The following is a 26,228-nucleotide window of genomic DNA, read 5'->3' on the forward strand; positions in this document are numbered from 1 at the left end:
TGATCTGCTGATGATCCTGAATGTCTTGTTGAATGAGTGTTGATAGTCTGAGACTCATCAATATTAACAGATCTGCTGAAAACACTCTTTATTTCATGACAATAGTTCCTGTTTTCTCCTCATTTATTATGCAGATGTCTTCAGATCTCCTGTAAATTGCCACTTAAAGCTCATTTCATTGGTGTCAACAGACTGAGGGTAATTGTTGGCTACTATATGCATGTTTATTTCTGTTTGTGATTTTAACTGTTTTTCTTACCATTATTTATATTTGGAAGAATTTAAATTATTTCTTTTCTATATTTCTAGTTACCTGTATTTTTATGAAGAAGCAGAATAATGTTAGGATTAGCTATACAAATAATACAAAAAATATCAGTTACTGTACAATGAATTGATAGACAGACATACATGCTTAGAAGTGTAATTTATTATAAAACAAATTCAGTAATTTATATTTTTGATTTAGGCAGATCAGCTCCTCCCACGCTGGAATACATCATCAGTGAAGCTCCTCCCACAGCAATCACATCATCAGTGAAGCTCCTCCCACTGTAATTCTCCAATAAATGCTGTAAATTCCCATCAGCTACAAGTGAAGACGAGCATCAGAGCATCAGGAAGAGCTGAAATCTGCAAAGACTGAGTTTATTAAAGAGGACAGTGAGAACACGAGTGATCCTGAACCTGCAGAATGAAACACACTGAAGATCCTGAAGAACAAAGAGGTTGGTGTTTATTCTTCATTCATTAATGATGCTGAAGAACATTCATGTTAGAAACATTCAAGCACTTCATCACATTTAGATAAACAGTTAAACTATGAAATGGTACAGAATGTTCTGGGTTTTTCTTCAACGAATGGTCAGTAAAGGGAGATTTTGAGACATTTTTATATTGATTATCAATATTAGATCAAGCTAAATACTATTTTAACTGTTTTATTTTACATTTATTTCACATCTGGTTCCCAATTTGCAACAACGTTACTAGAATTCTAATCATTTTCAACATTTTAGGAATAATCAGTAAACTCCAATAATAATAATAAACAACAGTTAAAGCTATGGTATACGATTTCAAAGATTGTTCATTATTAATATCCTCGTTTAGATGCTGGTTATGGTTATATAGTACAATCCTAACAATATGAATAGAAAAAAGAATGAAAAAAATCCATTCACTCTATTGGCTGTACAGACGCAGAGAAGTTGACCAATGTAAGCTGTCCGGCCGGACAGCTTACATTGGTCAACTGCTCTCATCCAATTACCAGCTCCACTTGAAACTCCGCCTGTCGTTTGCGTCTCCTCCGCACCCGCCCCCGCCCCCCTCCTGCGACATGAAATTGCACGGTTAAGCAGCGGACAATCTATGGTAGCTAGCTAAGTAGCATATCAGGAATGGAAAGAAAAAAAAAGACAGCAGCAAGCGTCCCCTACTTGCCCCTACAGTAAAGTTAGGACGAAAGAGAAAGTCATTAGAGGAACGAGCAGAGATAAAAAAAAAAATGTGAAGAACGCCGAACTTTGAGTAGGATAAATATAGGGTCCACCATTGACCGTTGGAGGAAGCTTCAGGGAGATCTGGGACTGAAGACCGACGCTGACACGGCTGACTTTTTGTTGAGCAGGTAAACATTTATTTATACTTTTATGGTGTGACGTGTTACATTAATAGCTTTTTATCAGTTTGACAACTTACTCCTGCTGCCGGTTGGCATTTGAAAGTTAGCCGTTTAGCATCGCCTATCACGGGTCAAAGTAATTATATTTCTTGAAGTCCTTGAATATATTTCAGCAGGCCTAGCGGGTTTCTGTTCGAGCCGATCGAGATTTGAACAAGATGCGCTGTGTGCTACAATAACAATTACTGAAAACCTTAGCAATACTAGTAGTATTATACTAATGGTGGTGGGGAGTTTAGAACATTTCATGTGTTGCTAATCTTGCGTTGACGTGAACTCAAACGTGACTGCATTGTTGATGAAGCAACTAAGTTCAAGTGTCTAAAGGCAATTTTACATATGATGTGTGTCCGATGTTTACTACCGGTGATCACAGCTTGACTGAGTGACGTTGTTCAATTTGTTTTCCGGTGGGAGGGATCAGGTAGCACAGAGGGGAGGGGTGTGTGTGTGTGGAGGGGCGGGATGAGTTTTTTAAAACGTCCCTAATGTCTCAGGCTTTCTCGACCGATTTTTAACATCGTATACTATAGCTTTAAGCTGAAAAAGAAAAACAGTTCTTGAATTGAAAACGTTATGGCACTGTTGTACATGTTTAATGTGTTTATTACATTAGATAATTGTGTCATTGATTAAATATTTTAATACTTCTCTTGTCAGAAACATGGGATTTGTACCTATAATGTGAAGGATAATGACAGGTTTTCCGGCCAGATGTTCCGAATTAGCGAATCATGACTTTCAAACACAGCCCTTTTGTCAGAGGAGAAGACAAGAGCTTCTGTTTGACCGCCTTACCCCTAAAATCCACTGGATCCGTCTACGGCGCGGAACGTCAGCGCCACGTTTTTGATGCGTCCCTAGCTCGGCGTCAAAGTCCACTGGAAGCGTCTCAGACGCGTTTCAGCAGCGTTCAGCAGTTATTCATGTTCTGAAATTGGTGACGTCTTCATTTTTCCTCAGAATCGGAGCGTTGTTTATTTGTTGTTCATTTGTCTTCTTTTGGCTCAGGAGCAGACAGTTAATTGTGCTACCTTATTGATTTTTTTTCTTCAATTTTCCTCTTTGTGCTTCTACAATAGGTAAGTGGGTTACTTAATTAAGTGAATTCTTTCTATTAGTTTTTTTCTGTTGTTATTTCCTACTTGGTATCCAATCAGAGGCATTGTTGTCCAAACTGTAGGGATGCGGACTCTACACAGGGTGTTTATTTTGAAATTGATAGTGTTTTTTGACTTTTATTTTGTATTCACGGCGCGGCTTGGACGCGGGTCCGTCAAAAATAGACTAGGCGCCTATCTTTAGCGAAGCGACGCGGAGAGCCGCTTCTGGGACGCTTTTGAGACGCGCTGCGTCCGCAGCTGGAGGACTTTAGAGCATTGACTATAATGGCCGCGATTAGCTGCGGCATCCGCGACGCTGACGTTCCGCGCCGTAGACGGATCCAGTGGATTTTAGGGGTTAGGGTTAACTCCCTAGAGCCACGTTGGCTGAAGTCTCCCGAAGCGCCATGTGACTTTATAAGAAGTGATAACTTTTGTTGGGAAGTTGATGAGTTAATCTTACGGCCGTTTGCTGGACAAACAGATTGTTCGATAACTAAATTAATTCCATTTAAGGTTATCTCATATAATCGATCTGTAATAAGACTATTCATATATTAATGACGAACCATAACCCATTATGGTGATCATTCATATATACAATTGATCTATTTTCAGTTTCGATAATTTAACTGTAATATGCAATATATTAATCATTCATGATTAATTATTAAATTCCCTATATATAATTTGAGCTAATTTAATGTAAGACTCATTGTCGCTACAAATGTTTTAAAAGTAATAATTGGAAGATCTATGATCCTCATTCATGGAGATTTTTTGAGGACATGCATAATTAATTTATAAAATCTCATCAAAATGATGGGAATATTTTAGGGCTCAGTTTATGTCCTTTGACTTTATAATCATATTTCTCCCTTTGAATTTTGATGTAAGAATGCAGGAAGAATACAGGATCTTAATTGCTGCAGTATTTATTTAAACAAACTCTAATACTCACAAACTGGATCAAAACCTCCATGGTCAAAGAGGCGCAACAGAGGCTCTACTTTTTACGAATACTAAAAAGGAACAACCTGTCTGCTGAGCTACTTAAGATCTTCTATCAATGTTCCATTGAGAGTGTCATAACATACTGTATGACTGCATGGTATGCCAAATGCTCAAAGAAGGACAGGAAATCCCTCAATCGACTTATAAGATCTGCAGAAAAAAATCATTGGAGTCCCACTACATCCACTGGATGACATCTTTAAGATCCGCTGCCTACGACGAGCGCATAATATTCTGCAGGATGAGACACACCCCTCAAACCATCTCTTCTCCCTGCTACCTTCTGGCAGGCGGTATCGGGCTCTGGGAGCACGCACCTCCAGGCTGCAGAACAGTTTTATCAACAGGGCCATCATAGAACTGAACACTTCTGCCCCTCCACCCCCAAGTCAACACAGCTGCACTTTTTAGATAGGGACTCTATTCAATGGGACTTCAGTGCAATGTAGGATGCCCTGATGAAGTTTTTATATTTTTCTTATTCTATTATATTTATTGTATGAGTGTGTTATGAAAGTGAGTCTTGTTTTAGAGGTTGCACTAACAAATTTCGTTGTATGGTTCTACTGTACAATGAAAATTAAAGTCTATCTATCTATCTATCTATCTATCTATCTAAAAGAAACATGAATAGAACAACGAAACATATAGCAACGACGACAGACTGATACACATTGCTTAAATACACAGAACAGAAGACACAGCTGGGACAAATGAACTTAGAATGACTAATTAAGAAATCAGGTGACGGATTAAATCGAAGAAACACGTGGACAAACTGGGTGTCACAGGCAAACATAACAGGCAAAAAGCATAAGGAGTTGTCTGCTCTCTAATCGCTCTCGCGGTACTTTGATGTCATAAACCGATCGGTCTGTGCAGCGCCGGTTCAAGTCGAACAAGCTTAACATGAACACAAACACTAAATGTGACAGATGTACTGGAAATGCAAATAAACATTTTTTGCTTTCATTTCAGAGCTGATGGAAGAGAACGTGGAGAGTGAAGAACTGATTGAAGTGAAGGAAGAGAGAGAAGAACTAAGTGAAGTGAAGGAGGAGAGAGAAGAACTGAGTGAAGTGAAGGAGGAGAGAGAAGAACTGAGTGAAGTGGAGGAGGAGAGAGAAGAACTGAGTGAAGTAAAGGAGGAACATCATGTCAAACCTGGAGAAAAACCTTTGAGTCACTCAATGATTAAAAAGACATTTTTAAAGAAAAGACGATCCAAGAAATCTTTCACCTGCACTCAGTGTGGAAAGAGTTTCACAACCAAACACAATTGGGAGATTCACATGAGGATTCACACAGGAGAGAAGCCGTTCACATGTGATCAATGTGGGAAGAGTTTCAGTCGATTATCATCCCTTAATGTTCACATGATGATCCACACTGGAGAGAAGCCATTCTCATGTGATCAATGTGGGAAGAGTTTCACAAACAAACATAATCGGGAGAGTCACATGAAGATCCACACCGGAGTGAAGCCGTTCTCATGTGATCAGTGTGGAAAAACATTTCTTGGGTCATCACACCTGAAGAAACACCTGACAGTTCATACGAAGGAGAAGCCACATTCATGTTTTGTGTGTGGAAAGAGTTTTTCACAGCTGAAATATTTACATTTACATCAGAAAACTCATACTAGTGTGAGAGAGTACATGTGCTTTGAGTGTGAGAAGACTTTTATTACAGCGCAAAGTTTAAAACGTCACCAGAGAATTCACACTGGAGAAAAACCTTACAAGTGTTCACACTGCGACAGGAGATTCAGTCACTTATCATCTCTGATAACACATGAGAGGATCCACACTGGAACAAAACCTTACAAGTGTTCACACTGCGACAAGAGATTCAGTAACTCATCAAATCAGAAAACACATGAGAGGATTCACACTGGAGAAAAAACGCATACGTGTGATCAATGTGGGAAGAGTTTCACAACCAAACAAAGTCTTGAGATTCACATGACAGTTTACACTGGAGAGAAGCCATTCATGTGTGAACAATGTGAAAAGAGATTCTCAGACAAAAAATCTCTTAAAAGTCACATGAGAGTCCACACCGGAGAGAAGCCGTTCACATGTGATCAGTGCACCAAAACATTTCTTAGGGCATCAAACCTGAAGTCACACCTGACAGTTCACATCAAGGAGAAGCCACATTCATGTTCTGAATGTGGAAAGAGTTTCTCAGTGCAGCAATCTTTACAAAGACATCAGAAAACTCACACTGGTGTGAGAGAGTACATGTGCTTTGAGTGTGAGAAGACTTTTACTACAGCGAAATGTTTAAAACTGCACCTGAGAATTCACACAGGAGAAAAACCTTACAAGTGTGCACACTGTGACAAGAGATTCAGTCAGTCATCATCTCTGAAAAGACATGAAAGGATTCACACTGGAGAAAAACCTTACAAGTGTTCACACTGTGACAAGAGATTCAGTCAGTCAGTAAATCAGAAATCACATGAGAGGATTCACACTGGAGAAAAACCTTTCAAGTGTTCACACTGTGACAAGAGATTCAGTCGAACAGAACAACTGAAAATACACGACAGGATCCACAGCAGAGAGAAGCCGCACACGTGTGATCAGTGTGGAAAGAGTTTCTCTATTAAAAGTCAGCTGAAGATACACATGAAGATCCATGCAGTGGAGAAACCACTTAAACACAGTCGGAGATCACAGTAAAGCTGCGTTTCCACCGAAATTACCAGGAACAATTTGTCCCAGGAACTTTTTTTGCCCCAGACCGGTTGCTTGCTGCGTTTACACCGCGGTCTAAAGTACCGGGAAGATTATGCAAATTGATTCAAGCTGTGCTGCTTGTGTGATGTTTTTCTTTATGTGGCGAGCAGGACGAAGTCGAGGGCCACTGTCGTCGCTCCTCCTTTATGCTTCTGCTCCTCCGTGAGAGATATGAGACTGGTGCGCTTAAAGGTTGTATCAGCGATTTCAGGCCCAAACATAAATGATCACATTCATCTAATCTTTATTTTTATCTAATTCATCTAAAACCAAAATAAAAAGTGTTCCAACCAATCACCGACAGGGGGTGGGTGTTGTGAGGTTTTGCTCCGACTTCGAAGCGCACGAGCGCAAAACCTCACAACAGCCCCCCCCCCTGTCGGTGATTGGTTGGAACACTGTTTATTTTGCTTTTGGTGATTGGTGAAACCCATTGTTTTTGTGTGCAGATCTCAGAGCCTGGGCTGCCTACAGAGATGCAGTTTTTGGACGGCATGCTTATGGGGCTAGCAGCTAGCGGATCGTTAGGAAAGATTAGACGAATGTGATCATTTATGTTTAGGCCTTTTTTGGGCCTGAAATCGCTGATACAACCTTTAAAGCCTGGACCTCCTCGTCGTCCGTCCAGCGGTCGTGTTTATTTATTAAATTCCATATTTGCAGACAGACAACTCTTACTGCACAAAGCCAAGAACAGCGTTTTTTTTTTTTTTAAATGGCGGTTAAAATAAAATGCTGCCTGCAGTCAACCAATTAAAATGCGTCGTGAACTTTGAAAAAGTACTACCTCGCCAGCAGGGACTTTCTGAGGGGGGAATATTTACCCGGAACTTCGTTCGTAAACACACCGAGTACCACCTCAAAGTTCCTAGTTCCTGGGGAAAGTTCCTGCGGTGGAAACGCGACTTATGTAGTTCATCTTTATGTACTGCTGAGCAACAAAATCTGTTCTGTGTAAGTTAGTCACAGTCAAATCTCTCTTCTCCACCTATAGTTGGCGCTGTTTCACTGTGGCTGCTGTTGAATCATCCAAGTTGTGAATGAGGCCGACACCTGATGTGATTGTAAAGCGTTTGGTGTGTACAGTAGTAAATAGTAGCGCTATATAAATGCCTCATTCATTCATGAGTTTCTTAAAGGTCCCGTTTTTCCTGTGTTTTTGAAGCTTTGATTGTGTTTACAGTTGTGCAATATAAGATATGTTCATGTTTCGCGTGTAAAAAAACACAGTATTTTTCACACAATTTACTCATCTGTATACAGCTGTTTTGACTGTCCTAATAACGGGCTGATGACTTCCTTGTTCTATGAAGTCCCTCCTTCAGAAATACGTAACGAGTTCTGATTGTGCCAGCGGTTCCTGTGTTGTGATTCGACAGCAGCTTAGCGCACGTTGCCCAGAAAGGTCACGCCTCTCACCATAACGTGGAGATGCATGCGCTCATTTTTATTGTAAACATGTCAAAGGTATTGTAAACATTTGACTCCGGGATGAAAATAACAGCGTCTCGACGACATGGCGACAAAGACCCTCTACAAACGCAACTCTTCCTCTTCTCCGTGGGAGCGCAACAAGACCACGCCCCCTTTTTTGTGTATTCCTGTGGGCGGAGGTTAGTCACAAAACTGTTCTAGTGACATCATTAAAGCAGGAAGTAGAGGGATGTAGTCCAAACCGGCTGTTCGCTGTAGACTTTGAAAGGGGACTTCTGTTAAATAAAATATCTTGCTTGGCATTGAACTTTGAGCTTTATAATTTTACAGGTATTATTTATGCTCTAACAGCAACATTACACACCAACTAAAGTTTGAAAAATGGAATCACGAAGAACAGGACCTTTAACAGCCACGATGAGCAATAGACATTTTGTTGTTTGATTGGTTTCTATTAACTCGTGTTCAACCCAACATGAATGTGTGATATATAAAAAAAATCAGTCTGTTTTTGACATGTGATTTGTCTGTTCAGAGCAATACAAAATCACTCTCTGACAGTAGGTGGCGCTCATGTCAAAACAAGCAGAAATAAAACAATATACATAGCGCTGTGTCTCTTCCTGACATTACTGATTATGGTGAAGATAAAACTTAAAACAGTATTTTCATGTTTTCTATCAGCAGTTCATGTTTTTGTATTTGCTCTGGTGCCTATCAAGAATACAGAGACGAGAAGCTTCCAGATTCTTCCTCTGTAAATGTTAGAAAGGCATTGGAAATGATGGGATTGCTTACATATTTCGTCAACCATGCGCCATCTTACGGTGGCCCAGTAGTGCACAACACAACGAAATTCAAAAAGCAAACATAAGTTCACAACACAACGGAAACAAGCCACAACACAACGCAAAAAAGCCACAACACAACGAAATAGCCACAACACAACGGAATAGCCACAACACAACGGAATAGCCACAACACAACGAAATAGCCACAACACAACGAAATAGCCACAACACAACGGAATAGCCACAACACAACGGAATAGCCACAACACAACGGAAATGCTGCTGACCACTAGGGGGACAGGTGGTCTCCGGAAACGGTAAATTGCTCTCAATCTCCCATGCGTTATCGCTGGCTGTCTGGATGCTAGACACACACGAAGAATGTGAATGTAAGTACAAACAAGTACATATTAAAATGTATGTTTAATTTTAGTGTTGTTAAACACTTTAACACAATATTTGTCTTGTGCAGTAGATAGATAATTACTGTTTACTTGCCAAGAAGTTAGTCACTGTGATTTTGCGTTGAGATTTTATTTCAAAAGATTATTGTTAGTCTGAACCCCGTTTTAACAGGCTGCTTCTTCCCTGAAGTTAGTAACGTAATTTTTTACAGATCACGATGTATTGTCCATTTTGTGGCGCTACTTTGGAAAGCTGTCCTGCTTTTTGCAGTGGCATGTGGTAAAAGCATTAAATTTCTAAAAGATAAAATTCCTGCTGAAAATGAGGCAAGCACGAGTGCAGGTAGGCAACAATACTGCTTGGTGAACTGTCGAGTATAATTTGAGAGATTTCTATGTGACAATGTGTTTGAAGCAGGGAAATCAGAGAGAAGTTCAGTGGATTCCTTCATGAAGTTCAGGGCTTTGAAGGAGAAGGAGAGGAAAACATTCTTTACTAAGAAAAGTCAGGAATCAAAGAAGGATAAAAAAACAGTGAAGGTATCTTTTATATGCCACAATAGGGATGAAGACTATTGTAACTTCCATTTCATAATTACTTTATAGGGTAGTTAGAATTATGATTTCCCCCTAACCCATATTTGTTTCCTATGGAATTCAGTCCAGTTGTGGAATTGAGAAAATAAAGATATCAACTATTTTCAAAAACATGATTATCTTTAAATCTGTCAGTTTTACTTTCATTGAAAAAAAATAGTTTTTATAAATCAGTTTGTGACACTTTTTTTTCATTCTTTTCATGTGTAGATTTATGTTGGAGTTATGTGGAGACATGGTGGTGTTCTAAAGCCTATCAGAGGGAAGACCCTGGCTCTTGATGTTCAACCTAATTGGTCATCTGAGCAAATTTTAATTGCAGCTGAAAAGAAAGTAAGAGATTTTAATCAGGATATGGAAGCCTATGTATTGCTGTACCCAGATGGTTCAGAGGTGAAAAACATTCCAGGAACAAACACCCCTTTCAAACTACACCTGTACAAAGAAGCAATTGGAAAGGCTTATCAAAGAATAACACTGTTTATAAGCACATTTCAAGACTTTTTAGCCAATGGTAAGCATATTTAATTTAATGAAAATCTTACAAAGACATAATGTATAAAACACTATTTACACGAATTGGTTTAAATCAAAGTGAATTTATTACTTTCATTGTTGTTTGAAGACTGCTCTGGGGATTCTTCTAGTGAAGACAGTGAAGTGCAAGTAAAGTCTACATCTCACAGTCCGCATTATGAGAGTGACACTTTGGTGGGTGCATTTAATTGCATGTCTCCTTACATAACATTTAATTGTAACTAATTTTAACAAGTGGCTTTTTTTCTTCTTCTTTTTTTTTTTTTTTTTTTTTTTTTTTTTTTTTTTTACAGATATGGGATGTTCCAGATGAAGCAAGCACACCAAATGCAGGAAGCACATCAAACAGGTATTAGCATAGTTAACAAGACATTATTTGGAGGTTAGGAGTGGAGTTGTTCAAATTAATTCACAGTAGTTGTTTTTCAGACCCCCTGATCTCTCTCTGCCTTTTTTGGACCAAGTAAGTTCATAATTGTTCATACCTTGCAAAGTTACTTTGTTACAACAAATGAAAATGTTTATTTTGTCTTTATAATGGTCAGTTATAATGTTATTTTAATAATTGTTATATTTCTGACAAATCTAGGAAGCAGGAAAAAATGGAACAAATATCCAAGAACACAGACATGGCCAACAAAAGTGCTACACGTAAACTGCTTGTATTACCTCAAAAAGAGTTTAAAAAAATAAATGAATTGCTTTACAAGTAGCCTACAATTACTTTTGTATGTCAATGGATGTACATTCCTGTTAATCTGTCTTTTTACAGCAATTACACACGTCTCTATGCCCCAATAATAATTGATAGTGACTCGGAAGCGTCCGATGATAGCAGACAACATGTTCAAGAAGAAAGGTACTTAATTTCCTAAATGTATTGACTTTTTTTTTATTTCATTATTATTTTGCTTAGCTTAATCAAAACCTCTTTGTTTATTACAGCACAGATGTATTAACTTCTGCAGACATTGTGTCAGATCTCTCATTGAAGATAATAAAAACATCTTGCAGCAGATTCAACATAAATAGAGCCGATGTTTGGGATGGAGCAATTCGTGGATTCAGACGTGCATCATACAACCCATCACACGACATGCTTGTTAAATTCACAGATGACGAAGGCACAACTGAAGATGCAGTGGACACAGGTGGTCCCAAACGTGAGTTTCTAACACTCCTAATGGACTGTTTAAGGACACGGAGAATCTTTGATGGTCCAGCAAATAGGAGATTTCTCACCTTTAACAGTGCAGGTAAATTATTTACTTAAATCTACTTTTTATCTGCCCTGGTCATAATTGTCTTGTTTTATACTAACTGGACAAAAACAATTTACTATAGCTGCCAGAGAAGATGAATACTTTCTTGCGGGGCAGATGATTGCAGTTTCTATTGTTCACGGTGGTCCAGGTCCTCGCTTCCTCTCAGATATGCTATACAATCACCTCACTGGAAGGACTGACATTAATGGAACAGTTGAAGATATAACAGATGAGACCATGAAGGCAGCTTTACTTGAGGTACATTAAATTTGTATTTAAGCTCATTTTAAGATTTTTTTTGTGTGTGTAATAATGGTTTAAGGATTAATAGTTACAATATTTTTTTGATATTTGCTTTAAGAAAAATGTATTCGAATTGAAATGCTCCTTTTGAATGTGTCCTATTTACCAGGTATCTAGTGCAGCATCTTTGGATGAATTACACATGCTTATGGATAAGTATACCAGCTTGCTGCAGACTGCTGGATGTTTCGATTACCCACAAAGTGTAGAAGGCAAAGAAAACATTGTTAAGGATTTCATACAGTGGTACATAATTTACAGAAACCAATACTCTGTACAAAGGTAAGTTGGTTCCTAATTTGAGAGCATATCATTATTCATATCATCCTTATTATCATTACTTTGTTTTGCTTCCAGATTTAGCGACGGTCTTTCCACCCTGGATGTCATCCATGCCCTGGAACAACATCCAAGTGTATTCAGACCCTACATGTGCTACAGTGTTGAGAAACTAACACCTGAATCACTGGAGGCTGTCTTCAAGGCTCAGCTCAGTGAAGTTGGTAGCACCAGACGACAAGAAGAAACAAGGATTTTAGGATACTGGAGAGACTATCTGCTTGACACTGGAGGTAAAGGATTGAACATCATATTTTATTGTTGTTCTGTACATATTTCATAATATTCCATTGCTTTTTTTGCTTTTTTTTTTTTTTTTCAGAACAAGAAACTGGAATCTCCCTCCAGGACATCCTGATGTTTGCTACAGGACTGGATTCACTGCCTCCTTAAACAATTGAGCCTCAGCCCCAACTGACTTTTGAGAGGACTTCTAAATTTCCCATTGCCAGCACATGTGGCAATACAATCAAATTGCCATTGTCCAAAAGCTATGAAGAGTTCAAAAATGCAATGGACTTTGGTATCCAAAACTCACCTGGTTTTGGATTGCACTGAGTAGAACAATGTAAAATGTTAAAGGGTTAGTTCAGCCAAACATGAAACTTCTGTCAGTAATTACTCACCCTCATGTTGTTCCAACCCCGTAAGACTTTCGTTCATGTTCGGAACACAAATTAAGATATTTTTGATTACATCTGAGAGCTGGATCACTCCTCCATAGGCTTCTAAGGGATTGAAACTTGCCGGCCCAGAAAAGTTATGAAAGACATCGTTAAAATAGTCAGAGTGACGACAGTGGCTCAATCTTAAGTTTATCAAGCGACGAGAATACTTTTTGTGCGCAAAAAACAAACAAAAATAACGACTTTATTTCAACTATTCATTTCCTTCTCTGTGGGCCTCGAGATAGTTCACGTAGTGTAACAGCGCAGCGCTTCTGTGTCGTACGTCTCACACACACACTCACACATGACCAGCGTCGGCAATTAGTGAGCCTACGTGTGACGTACGACCTAGAAGCGCTGCGCTGTTACACTACGTGAAGTCACTCGAGGCCCACAGAGAAGGAAATGAATAGTTGAATAAAGTCGTTATTTTTATTATTTTTTTGCGCATAAAAAATATTCTCGTCGCTTGATAAACCTAAGATTGAGCCACTGTAGTCACTCGGACTATTTTAACGATGTCTTTAATAACTTTTCTGGGCCGACAAGTTTCAATCCCTATGAAGCCTATGGAGGAGTGATCCAGCTCTCAAATGTAATCAAAAATAACTTAATTTGTGTTCCGAAGATGAACGAAAGTCTTACTGGGTTGGAACAACATGAGGGTGAGTAATTACTGACAGAAGTTTCATTTTTGGGTGAACTAACCCTTTAAATACGGGCCATGTTTTTTAAAGTTATATAGTTCTCCACACCAGTCTCCCAGGTGTGAGGTGTAGTCAGATTGCTTTGAGCGTGCAGTTCTTCAAAGTTTGCCTGAAGCTGTTCATCTTGACATGTACTAAGAGTAGGTTCAATGAAAAACTGGTTCAAGTCTTCCTCTGAGACACGAAATCCGCATTCTCTCCCATTAAACCTTTAAGTGAAAGAGGAAAAAGTTTGGTGTGAAAACTAAATACAAATTAACCTTTATCGCTGTACCTTTAATCATAAAATCTTTTCCCCAAAATAAAACTGTCTACTAAACTTCATCAATCCAAAGTTGAATGACTTTCTTCTGTGGAATAGAATGTTAGCCACAATCTCCTTTCAGTTTAATTTTACAGAAGAACACAATTAAAGTAAACTGAGTGAGACTAACATTGTGTATCATATCAAATATTTTTGTTATATGGAAGTAAGACATATGGCTTTAGAACAACATTATGGTGAGCTTGAAGTTGTATGTTAAATATAATTTTAACAATTCGATTACAAAATGCAAATAAGTTAAATATTTAATAGTCATATTCTGACCTGTGTGGAAGAGCGTACATTGCATCTGGTTTACCAGAAGGACAGCGAGACTGTTTAACTGCCCTAATGGTGTGAGTGTTCCCAATTTCTTTGCATTCATTAAGGTCCATCTGTAGCACACTTAAAAACACAAAACGCACCAAGCATATGTGTTCATGACTGCCATTAAAGAGTTGCCTCTCTTTCAAGTCATTTAGAAGATCCATCCAGAACTGAGTCCTGTGTAAATAAACCAACAATATCAACATCCCTTTTAGACGTTTAGGCCCGGTTTCACAGACAGGTCTTAGAATAAGCCAGGATTAGGCCTTAGTTCACTTAGGGCATTTAAGTAGCTTTTACAAACACGTCGCAGAACAAAAACATTACTGGTGTACATCTTGTGACAAAACAATGGCACTGACATTTTTTAAGATCCTGGCAGTGCAAGTTGCTCTCATTTAAAACAGCTCAAACATGCATTTTAGTATAGGACAAGCCTTGTATGTGAAGCTGAGAATTAATTTAATAGGTTATTTTCTAATGTATAATTGATTATTAAACTAAAATTCAGCAAGAAAACCCCTAAATATCATGACTGTTTAGACTATTATACCTTTGTTTTCTGAAGTATGACCACCAGCTTTCAATTCGTTGGTTTGTGATTGAGGAGCCATACATGTGGCTTGAAGCCCCTGCAAGGTCATCTGTGTGGACTGATCTCAGAGAACAGTGGATTGCAGCCATAGTTCCATTTTCAGTGCCACAGTCTGTGCGAAGAAGCTTTGGTATGACTCCAAATTGTGTGGCACACTGTAGGTAATAAGCAGCTATAATGTCTGGGTTGTTATTGCTAGCTCCACAGTTTAACCACATCACTTTGCGTGAGTAACCATCAATGCAACCACTTATAGCCAAACCGTATGGTTTTAATTTGTCATAGCCATCAATGTGCCAGACATGATTTGGCCCCAAAGAATGGTAAACCCTTCTCACAAATCTTCTTCTTGAGCGTTGTTCAATGCCTAATGGATCAAGGTCTGCAATCATAAGCATTACATCTTGCCTTCTCACTGTAAGATTGTATTTTTGACGCAGGGTCTGGCACATTGTGCGGTAACCGTAATGCTGTCCAGAACCATTCAACTCGCCAACAATAGCTGTCCGGACAGTGTCCAAAGGAGAGTAGTTTTTTCGTTTGTACAAGGACAGTCTGTTCAAATTTTTTTTTAGGGTACGAAGGCTCATTTTAATGTTGTGCTTCGATGCCAAGAAATCCACAATGACACTGTAACTGTGTCCATCTCTGAAGTACTTTCGAAGAAGATCATCCTCACAAACATGGACTGATGACTCTAACCATCAAAGGATACAATATAATAGAAAGGGTATTATTAAGTAACAACTTTAATTGGTAGAAACATCTGACTCAGAATTTAGTTAATAAACTTAGTGTGCTCAAATAACAGTAACTTAAGGTTTAGACTTAAACTTAAGGTTCTAAGGCAGACTTAACGCATACATACCACGTTCAACCTCTTCAGACAAAAACTGGACATTAGAGCCACACGAGATGCATAAGGCTGTAATAGATCTCAGATCGTTTCCACAGAATGGACAAAACATGCCAGCCTAGGAAGACAATGGTTGAAATGATAACATTTCAGCGAACTATCAGGGTGTTCATGAAACAAAAGCAGAGCTAAATTGTCTAAATCGAAAGTAGTTTATTCTGCTCGATTCAGTTAAAAATATTTTGTTAATTTAAAAAATAAATTACACAGATTAATATGCCATCACTTACACAGATAATCTCTTGTCGTGTCCCGATCAAAGACAGTAAAAGAAAGGTCCCGATTGCCCGATTCGACTCCTGAGGAAATATCTATCTATCGGCTTTTTAGTGCCGACGCTGCCCCCTAGTGGTTGGGATCATTTCCGTTGTGTTGTGGCTATTCCGTTGTGTTGTGGCTATTCCGTTGTGTTGTGGCTATTGCGTTGTGTTGTGGCTTGTTTCCGTTGTGTTGTGAACTTATGTTTGCTTTTTGAATTTCGTTGTGTTGTGCACTACTGGGCCACCGTACCATCTAGAGTTTCATAAACTAAACTAGTGATTTATAACACAAATCATCTTCATCATGATATTAAAATAGATCATAATTGTGCACAGCAGTTGTTGACCAGATATGAGGATTAAAACGACTGTTGAACCCATCAGTGATCTTGACTTTGGGATTCACTTTTCATTTCACTTTTGTCTCTCATTTGAAATCTCACTTGATTTAATCTTTCTTATAGACAATGGCAATGATTAATGTATGTTTTGACAGGATATAAAATATTACCCAGAGCCCTCTGCTGTAGCGACAATGAGAATGAACCAAACACAATTGAAGCTTTTAGGTGACTGTTCATACATAATACCACAAAGAGTCTTCACATTCCAGAATCAAATCACCAGACCCAGAGCCATAGGCTCCAGAGAATCTGCAACCGGAAGGACCTTTTATTGTTTAACTAAAGGAAGAACGTTGTCAACGTTTTATAATTTGTTAAAACAGATCTGTTTAGAAATGGTGAAACAAGAGGCCCTAACAAGAGGTCACCTGACCCCTGCGACTAACAGACTACGTCTTTCTTAAGGAACAAGGTCCCATGACAGAGATGTAAAACAGACTTCCCCCTTCTTGAAGACCTTTGAATGACCTCATTGTTGAGACCTCTTAAAAACCACAGAGACAAGAGACTTTCCATATAAAAATGCATACAATCATCACAAAACAATTCTTGACGAACTTATTTCTTAATGGATTAAGATTAAGAGATCTTAATGAAGAGCTGATTATCGGAATACACTTTATTTTTTAATGTTTTAAATGTTGAATGTTTTTATTGTTTCAGCATGTTATTAATCTCCCATTTCTGTCAAAATTGCACGGTGTAAACTAAAACACAGATGATAGATGATTATGATCAACCCAGTTGTTTTTGTATGATCAACTCTGGAAGTATTCTTTCATTCAAAGAACTTAATTTGATCTAAGACTGGAGATTGCATAGGAAAGTAAAGTGAGTGAGTGAAAGCAATTGGGACATTGTTTAATTTGTATCATTTTTACTCTTAATCTGGTGTCGTGCCACAGACCCAATTCAAATATTATGCGGGAATAAGAAATCCGATCGGTTATCCAGATACAGAAGCCACTTGATGTGAGCAGGTGTAAACGCACCGTGTCCTGATTGGCTTATGATCCGATCTGCTTGATCGGATCACGGTGATCGGATGTTAATGCCCAGTGTAAACGCAGCCAATATTCCGTTTAGTTTAGACGCGAATAGAGCATTTGGTGCGAGTGATTTCAATATTAAGTCAATGCAAAGACGCGTGTAAAAAAATCCTGCGGCGCGAATGAGGCGTAGAGCGGGGTGCGGTAGACGCGAATGATTTTAGTTGGTGGTATTTGTGCATTCACGTGTTTGACGCGAATTACCGTCTGCTGCCCGAGTTGAAAAATCTGAACGTTGGCGTCAATTCGCGCCACGTTAACCAATCAGGAGCCTGCTTGCTGCTGTCACGTGGTGAAGTGACAGTTTATAATGTTATTTTATATGTTTGGCGTCAATAAATTATTTTGTAATATAACTACATGCCTGGTGTGGGTGAAAATTGGTCTCCTATAGTAATTTCAGAGTTCATCCATAGTATCTGATTCTGTATGTCGTCTAGAGTATCAGGAGGATGGTACTGGAAATTCAACCATTCTTTAAGTACGTCTTTAAAAAAAGGAGAAAGTTATTTTAATTGATTCCGAAATATTTCCTTAATATGCAATGATTTTAGTTGAAAAAAAGGAAATAAATCCGAAACCAAAGAAATAAAAAAATGTATATAATCTTTTACTGGTAGGCCATTGTCTATGATTATATATTTTATTCACCCAAGAAGCCTTTATCGAACTATTCATTGCTTGAAATTTTTTTAAATTTAGTCCACCATTTTCATATGAATTGTATAAATATTGTCTCTTAATTTTATCTGGTTTACTATTCCATAAAAATGTAAAAATGTTTTGTTCAAAGCATTTAACAAAGGATGTGTCAGGAGTTGGACGGGTTGTTATAAAATAAACAAATTGGGGAATTACCAATGAGTTAATCAATGTGACCCTACCTTGTAATGTAAGTGAACTGCTCCTCCATGGCTGTAAAATTCTATCTACTTTTTTGATTTTTTTATCGTAGTTGTATTTAACAATATTTTTTTAATTGTCTGATATGTGAATACCTAAAATATCTACAGAGCCATTTGTCCATCTAATAGGGGCTGAACAACTTAGCTTAAAATCTGTACCATTTATAGTCCCTATTCTCAATATATGGCACTTCTCAAAATTTGGTTTCAAACCTGATTGTGGCGAACAGGACGGCCGAGGGACGTGAGAGAACGGCGCGAGCCCGGTGGTGCGATTGCTAATGAGCAACACCTAAGAAGCACACCGGTCTCGCATCTCTCAAGGAGGAGCGGGAGCATAAAGGAGGAGCGACGACGTTGATGATCAAGAGAGGAACAGGCCTGTATTTTAGTTGTATTTTGTTTTTGTAGGCCTATTTGTATTTTATTTTAGCCAGCAGTCGTCCGCGAGGGGCTGCTGGCGGTATTTTGGTTTATTTTATTTTAAATAAAGTTTATTTGATTGTTCGCCCGTTCACTTCTTCCCTGAACTTTGCTACACTGGTGCCGAAACCCGGGAAGAGGTAGGAACGCGCTGTCAGAGAGTCCTCGCCGCTGTGGGGAATCCGCGGTGCCATCGAGCATGGTGCGCGAGTCGCCGCCGCTCGCCGTGGGCCGGAGCCTGCTGCCATCCGCCGAATGAGGGGAGGAGCAGGGGCGGGGAACTTGCGGCCATGGACGCTCGAGGCGGTGCCAGTCGTCCGCGAGGGGCTGCTGGCAGTATTTTAGTTTGTTTGGTTTTATTTTAATAAAGTATGTTTAAATGTTCGCCGGTTCCCGCCTCCTTCTTCCCTGAACATTGCTACACTGATATTTTAGAAAACATATTTAGATCTGTAATCAAGGCTTCCAAAGTAGATTGTTTTGGTTGTATAAAAAAGGTTGCATCATCAGCATACATCATAAGTTTTGTCTCTATGCCATTCGGCTTCAAACCTATAATCTCTATATTCTTTCTAATTTTAATTGCTAGTATTTCAATACATATCAGGAACAAATATGGTGACAACGGCACCCCTGACGAACCCCTTGTGTTAGGGGAAATCCTGTAGATAAATGCCCATTATTTATAACTCTACTGATGGTGTGTTTGTAGAGTGTTTCAAACCATTTGATAAAATTTTCTCCAAAATTAAAATAACAAAGACATTTCTTAATAAACTCCCATCTAACTTTATCAAAGGCCTTTTCAAAATCCGCTATAAATAATAATCCTGGCTGTTGAGTATTTTTATAGAAATCTACAGTATCAAGTATCTGTCTCAAATTGTCACCAATAAATCTTCCTTTTATAAACCCTACTTGCTCATTCCCTATAATACAATCAATTCCTTTTTTGGCAACAGTGGCAAGGAACCAAAAAAACTCCATCAAATGACCTAATGGTGACCTAAGACTCCATCAGGTGACCTAATGGAGAAAAAAAAAACCTCGGGAGAACCCAGGCTTAGTCGGGGGCCAGTTCTCCTCTGGCGGTTATGAACTAGAGGCCGGATTTAACTGTAAGATTAAAAATATTATATGAATGCCTGGCTGAAGAGATGCGTCTTTAATCTAGTTTTGAACTGGGAGAGCGAGTCTGAGCAACGAATAGTATCAGGAAGGCTATTCCAGAGTTTGGAGCTAAATGTGAAAATGTTGTGAGTACGGATTACCTTTAATAAATTACTGCTTTTGGAACTTACCTGTTTGTGTGTGTGAGTACTGTGACAGAACGACTCCATCATGAATAGTTCCAGCAGTATGGGGTTCTGGGCCTCTTCCCCAGCCACAGAGGGGGGGAGATCGCAATCTGGAGAAGTGGCACCTCGAATGAACATTCTCGGTTGTTTTGCACTGTGGGCTTGCATCACGGCGGAGACCGTGGCGGGAAAGTCCCCCGAGACCCCTTCCTTCGAGAGAGGAGGATCGTTTGAGGGTACTCATTAGGCCAGGTTTTCGGGGATCCGCGGAGGTCGCAGGAGAGGAAGGGCCAGAGGTGAGCTCCGGAACCACTCTCCGTTTCGGTCACTCCTCGAACTCCATCCGCCGTTGATCCCGTCCAGCACAGAGCCCTCACCGCTGGCCCCGTCCAGCACAGAGCCCTCACCGCTGGCCCCGTCCAGCACAGAGACTGTTGACGTGCAGCCCACCGTTCTTCTGGAGGCCGTAACAGAGACTGCTCACGTCACATCTGCCCAGCCTGAGACGGTTCAGGCCACGTCTGCCCAGTCGGAGACGGATCAGGAGATGCCCATTCTCGTGGCCGCGAGTGCACTATTTAGAACGTCTAGCCCAGATCCTGGAGATGCCCTTCAGACCTTTCGTGTCTGTTGTGCCGGAGCCAGTGTCTGCTGTTCCTGAGCCGGAGCCGGTGTCTGCTGTTCCTGAGCTGGAGCCAGTGTCTGCTGTTCTTGAGCCGGAGCCAGTGTCTGCTGTTCCTGAGCCGGAGCCAGTGTCTGTGTTCCTGAGCCGGAGCCAGTGTCTGCTGTTCCTGAGCCGGAGCCAGTGTCTGCTGTTCCTGAGCCGGAGCCAGTGTCGTCTGTTCCTGAGCCGGAGCCAGTGTCTGTTCCTGAGCCGGAGCCTGTTCCTGAACCATTGTTTGTTTCTGTGTTGGTGTCTGTCCTTGTGGCTGTTCCTGTTCTGGTGTCTGTTCCTGAGCCGGAGCCTGTTCCTGAACCAATGTTTGTTTCTGTGTTGGTGTCTGTCCTTGTGGCTATTCCTGTTCTGGTGTCTGTTCCTGATCCGGTGTCTGTTCCTGAGCCGGTGTCTGTTCCTGAGCCGGGTTCTGTTCCTGTGCCATGGCCGCCTGAGGGGTCGTCTCCGCCCTGGTCGCCCGAGTGGTCGTCTTCACCCCGGTCGTCACCGCCGTGGCCGCCCGAAGGGTCTTCACCGCCCTGGCCGCCCGAGGGGTCTTCACCGACCTGGCCGCCTAAGGGGTCTTCACCGCCCTTGCCGCCCGAGGGGTCTTCACCGCACTGGCCGCCCGATGGGTCGTCTGCTTCGCCCTGGCTGCCCTATGGGTCGTCTGCTTCGCCCTGGCCGCCCGATGGGTCGTCTGCTTCGCCCTGGCCACCCGATGGGTTGTCTGCTTCGCCCTGGCCGCCCGATGGGTCGTCTGCTTCGCCCTGGCCGCCCGATGGACTGTCTGCGTCGCCCTGGCCGCCCGATGGACTGTCTGCTTCGTCCTGGCCGCCGGCTAAACCATCACCCCCTGTTTCTGTTCCCTTCCACGGATCTTGCCCCCCATCCCTCCCCCTGATCCCCCACCGTTCCACCTCCCTCCTGGACTCTTGTTTTGTTTGTTTTTTGTGGGTCTTGGAGCGTCTGGTATCCGCTCCGTAGAGGGGGGATATGTCACAGTGTCTGGTTTGTGTTACCCGGGTTGTCACTAGAGGTCCTCGTTCTCACGGTGTCTTTCACGATTGACTTCAATTCCCAGCATTCTGTCGGTCACTCATCAGTTCATTGAACTCAGCTGTTTCGCATCACCTTGTTAGTTCTGTGTGTATATACTATACCCTGTCCGTTTTAGTGTTTGTTACGTAGTCGTTGTTATTCGTCACACCACCTTGTAGTCTGCCTGTTTCTGTTTTGTGCTGTCTTGGATTGATATTATGGACTTTGACCCCCTGCCTGAACTGTTGTTAGTACGGATTACCTTTAATAAATGACTGCTTTTGGAACTTACCTGTTTGTGTGTGTGTGTACCGTGACAGCAGGACAACCAGCTAATAAAGCATTACAGTAATCTAGTCTCGAGGTCATGAATGCATGAACTAACTTTTCTGCATCAGAAACTGATAGAATATTACGTAGCTTAGCAATGTTTCTAAGGTGGAAAAAGGCTGTTTTTGTAACATATGAAATATGATTTTCAAAAGACAAGTTGCAGTCTAGTATAACACCCAGGTCTTTTACTGTAGAGGATAGAGTAACAGGACATCCTACTATGTTAAAGTTGTATTGTGAGAGGTTTTGTGGGCGTTTTTTTGAACCGATAAGTAGTATCTCTGTCTTGTCTGGATTTAATAAAATAAATAACACGTCATCCAATATTTTATATATTTAACACACTCTGTCAATTTTGATAATTTAGCGTTTTCATCCGGCCGTGATGAAATATATATTCGAGTGTCATCAGCATAACAATGGAAACTAATTCCATGTTTCCTTATAATATTTCCAAGTGGCAGCATATATATTGAGAATAATAGAGGGCCTAACACAGATCCCTGCGGCACTCCATAGTTTACTGAAGTTATGATCGATTTTCTCCATTTAAATAGACAAAATGGTAGCGGTCAGATAAGTATGATCTGAACAAGCTTAATGCTTGTCCTTGAACACCAGTATAATTTTGTAGTCGATCTAAGTGTATTGTGTGATCTATAGAATTGAACGCAGGACTAAGATCGAGTAGAACTAGTATTGAAATGGGTCTATAATTTGCTAGATTATGTGGGTCAAATTGTGGTTTCTTAATGAGTGGTTTTATTACTGCCAGTTTAAATGTTCTTGGAACATGACCTAAAGATAAAGACGAGTTAATGATATTGAGAAGAGGCTCTTCCACTATAGGTAACACTTCTTACAGTAATTTAGTTGGTATAGGATCTAATAAACATGTTGTTGTTTTAGATGAAGTGATAAGTTTATTTAACTCTTTTTGTTCTATAGTTGTAAAGCATTGTAATTGTTCTTGCGGGGTGATAATTGCGGCTGAATTATAAGGCGCGATTGAAGATTGAACGTTTACAATTGTGGTTCTGATGCTTTCTATTTTCTCGGTGAAGAAGTTCATGAAATCTTTACTGCTAAACTGTAACGGGATATTTTATTCAGGTGACGTCTTTTTATTTTTTAGTCTAGCCACGGTGTTAAATAAAAACCTTGGATTTTTTTTGGTTCTTTTCTATTAGTTTGCGGAGGTGCTCAGCCCTGGCTGCTTTTAAGGCCTTTTTATAATGTGACACTGTCTTTCCACGCGATTCTAAAGACCTCCAAATTAGTTTGTTTCAATTTATGCTCTAATTATCGGTTTCTCTCTTTAGAACATGCGTAGTATTGTTGTACCATGGTGCTTTACTTTTCTCTCTGACCTTTTTTAATCTAATGGGTGCAACAATATCCAATGTTCCAGAGAGAATGTTGCTCATAGTGCTAGTTAGTTCCTCTAGTTCATCTGTTTGTTTGGGTTCAGGCAGCAGCTGAGACAGATCAGATAAGCTATTTGAGAAATTATCTATGGTGGATGGACGAATTGTTCTGCCTGGTCGGTAACGCGGCGCAGCATGACATATTATAGCAGTACGTAATATGCAAGTTACCATGTAATGGTCAGTGACATCATCACTTTGTGGAATGATATCTATATCGGTTGAATCGGTTTCATACTGTCTGTGGGTTCATTGAGCAAAAACAATTTTACTTTTGCTATTACTTTCCCCTTATTCTATCCTATTGTAATGCAATTTTCTAACATTACTGTATTATATGCTGTTGAATACATTTGGTTCCGCTGTATTAAATTGCATTTAAAATATATCGATTCCTGTAATAATAGTTATTTATTCGTGTTCTGTTATATCTATTAATCAGGATGCATTTTTGGTTGGAATTCTATGAAACATCATGGTATTACCTGGTCTCCCCTGTTTATTGTCGCAGCTCTTTACAATACAGCGAACACCCATGATTGTAAACTATGCTTTTACTATATAGTAATTGCTGACTCTATTACTCCAACTCTGAACGATCTCTCTGCTCCTCATCAGAGTGCGTCTCAGGTGCTGCGGTAATCACTCCGCCCAAGTAGCAGTGCTTCGCCTTCTCAGAATATAGTTCCCCGTATTTATGCGGTTAAAAGATGGCTGTGTCTCATAGGACCTTGTTATTTGTACACTCTGTGACTATACACATTACAACATGTAAATAGGAAAATGTTTGCGTTATTTTGTCACTTATTGGGATTAGTATGCTAGCTGTAACCATTTACTTCCAGTCTTTGTGCTAAGCTAGGCTAGCGGTGGGTGCGTCAGATAGAGTTACAGCACGCACGGAGATGAAAAAGGTATGTATGGACTTATCTAACTCTGGGGGATATGGTGAATAAGCTAAAGTCCCGAAAAGTCAAAGTGTTCCTTTAACTCTGCTCAGAGTCCCACTCTAAAGAGTGATAAAGTAACTCTGAATCAGAGTTAAATGAAATTTGGGGATTTTGCTGTGTGGATTCTCATGTTGGATTCCTCTCTTTAGTTTGGTAAAATAAAGTGTAAGTTGCTAGGTTCGCTACGCCTCAGCTCGTGTCCTCCTCATTCTGGATATTATTATGATGCATCTCAACTAACATTCATACTTTTCAGGTCAAGCTGACACAACAACACCAGACACAAACTCAACTACACTGTAAACCCGAATAAGTTCCCAGAACTCAAAAAATTTGAGGCAATCGATTGCCTCAAATTTTTTAAGTTGATTAACTTAAAAGTCACAATTTTCTAGAACTTAAAAGGTTGGATTACCTGCTACTTGTACCTTTTGATAACAGTTAAATTAAAGTGCTCATTTAGCTCAACTCAAATATTTGTAATTAATATGACTTACAGTTTTCTGTTAAGGCTACTCAATTATTTTCAGTTATTATAACAAAGTTTTGAATTTTCACAGAACTTTAAAAAATAAGTACACAACCACACAATTTTGTGTTAACAAAACTCAATTTTTATTGGTTTGTGGTGTCATTGTTTTAAGTACACATTATTTAAATATGTTGAGTTTGTTTACTTAAAAACATGTGACTCAAAACTTACAATTTTAAGGCAATAGATTGCCTCAATTACATTGAGTTTATCTAACTTATTATCTCTAAAAGTAAACGTCTGCTATTGAACAGTATTTTCTTGCCCACTCACTTTTAGCGCACTGCAATGTTTAAATGAAATTTAAAAATAAATAAAAACATTTATAAATTAAAATAAATAAAACAAAAAAAATACAAAAAGAAGATTACCTGATTATTTGCAAAATAATTGTATTAAAAAATTATGAATTTAGAGATTTTTAAGAAAAAGTCCAAATTCTCAGATTCTAACCCATTCTAGCCTTCCAAATGTGTTCCTGGTCACTTAAGGCACTACAAAATAGATATTTATCACGAATGTCTGATATTGACTAGACAACTAATCGGATAGTCAGGAAAATAAATTTAGAGTAATCGAAAAATAATAATAAATATTACCAAAATGAAATTCTTTCATTACAGCTATATATACGTATATATATATATATAAAAAGTATGCTTTTGGCTTCCTGGCTAAAGCCTGGGTAAGGCAACAGGGCAGCAATTTGCATGAAATTACAAACATTCTACAGACTGTTTAAAGGAACACTCCGACTTTTTGGGACTTTAGCCTATTCACCTTATCCCCCAGAGTTAGATAAGTCCATACATACCTTTTTCATCTCCTTGCGTGCTATAAGTCTGTTTGACGCACCCACCGCTAGCCTAGCTTAGCACAAAGACTGGATGTAAATGGTTGCAGCTAGCATACTAATCCAAATAAGTGACAAAATAACGCAAACATTTTCCTATTTACATGTTGTGATTTGTATAGTCACAGAGTGTACAAAAAACAAAGTCACATGAGACACAGACATATTTTAAACCGTATAAATACTGGGAACTATATTCTCTGAAGGCGAAGCACTGCTACTTGGGCGGAGTGATAACCGCAGCACCTGAGACGTGCCGTGGTGAGGAGCAGAGAGCGCGTCTCTCTGAAAGAGTCAACCCTGGATGCCTGAATTTTTGGCTTGAAAAATGATGGTGCAGCAAGATGATATGCCATCATG

General features: G+C 39.7%; 3 protein-coding genes and 1 pseudogene across 6 annotated transcripts in view; 3 read left to right on the forward strand and 1 right to left on the reverse strand.

Moving 5' to 3' along the window:
* Positions 1–26,228, reverse strand: part of LOC143714414 (uncharacterized) — a 1,189,624-nt gene that overhangs the window by 1,120,106 nt on the left and 43,290 nt on the right. The window lies entirely within an intron of this gene.
* Positions 1–26,228, forward strand: part of LOC143714443 (uncharacterized) — a 207,832-nt pseudogene that overhangs the window by 867 nt on the left and 180,737 nt on the right. Inside the window, exon 2 of the transcript XR_013195487.1 lies at positions 474–728. The product of XR_013195487.1 is annotated as an uncharacterized LOC143714443 (transcript). The remainder of the gene's footprint in view (positions 1–473; positions 729–26,228) is intronic.
* The window catches only part of LOC143714441 (uncharacterized), a 96,447-nt gene that overhangs the window by 836 nt on the left and 69,383 nt on the right, over positions 1–26,228 (forward strand). The gene's annotated exons all lie outside the window — the stretch shown is intronic.
* Positions 4,746–6,494, forward strand: LOC143714381 (uncharacterized). Its single transcript, XM_077205490.1, has 2 exons — positions 4,746–6,036; positions 6,121–6,494. The coding sequence occupies exons 1-2, from the start codon at positions 4,788–4,790 to the stop codon at positions 6,492–6,494; spliced, it is 1,623 nt and encodes a 540-aa protein (XP_077061605.1). The 5' UTR covers positions 4,746–4,787.

Source organism: Siphateles boraxobius, unplaced genomic scaffold (genome assembly GCF_051911475.1).
Source record: "Siphateles boraxobius isolate OS27281-9 unplaced genomic scaffold, OSU_SipBor_1 54, whole genome shotgun sequence".
Lineage (NCBI taxonomy): Eukaryota > Metazoa > Chordata > Actinopteri > Cypriniformes > Leuciscidae > Siphateles > Siphateles boraxobius.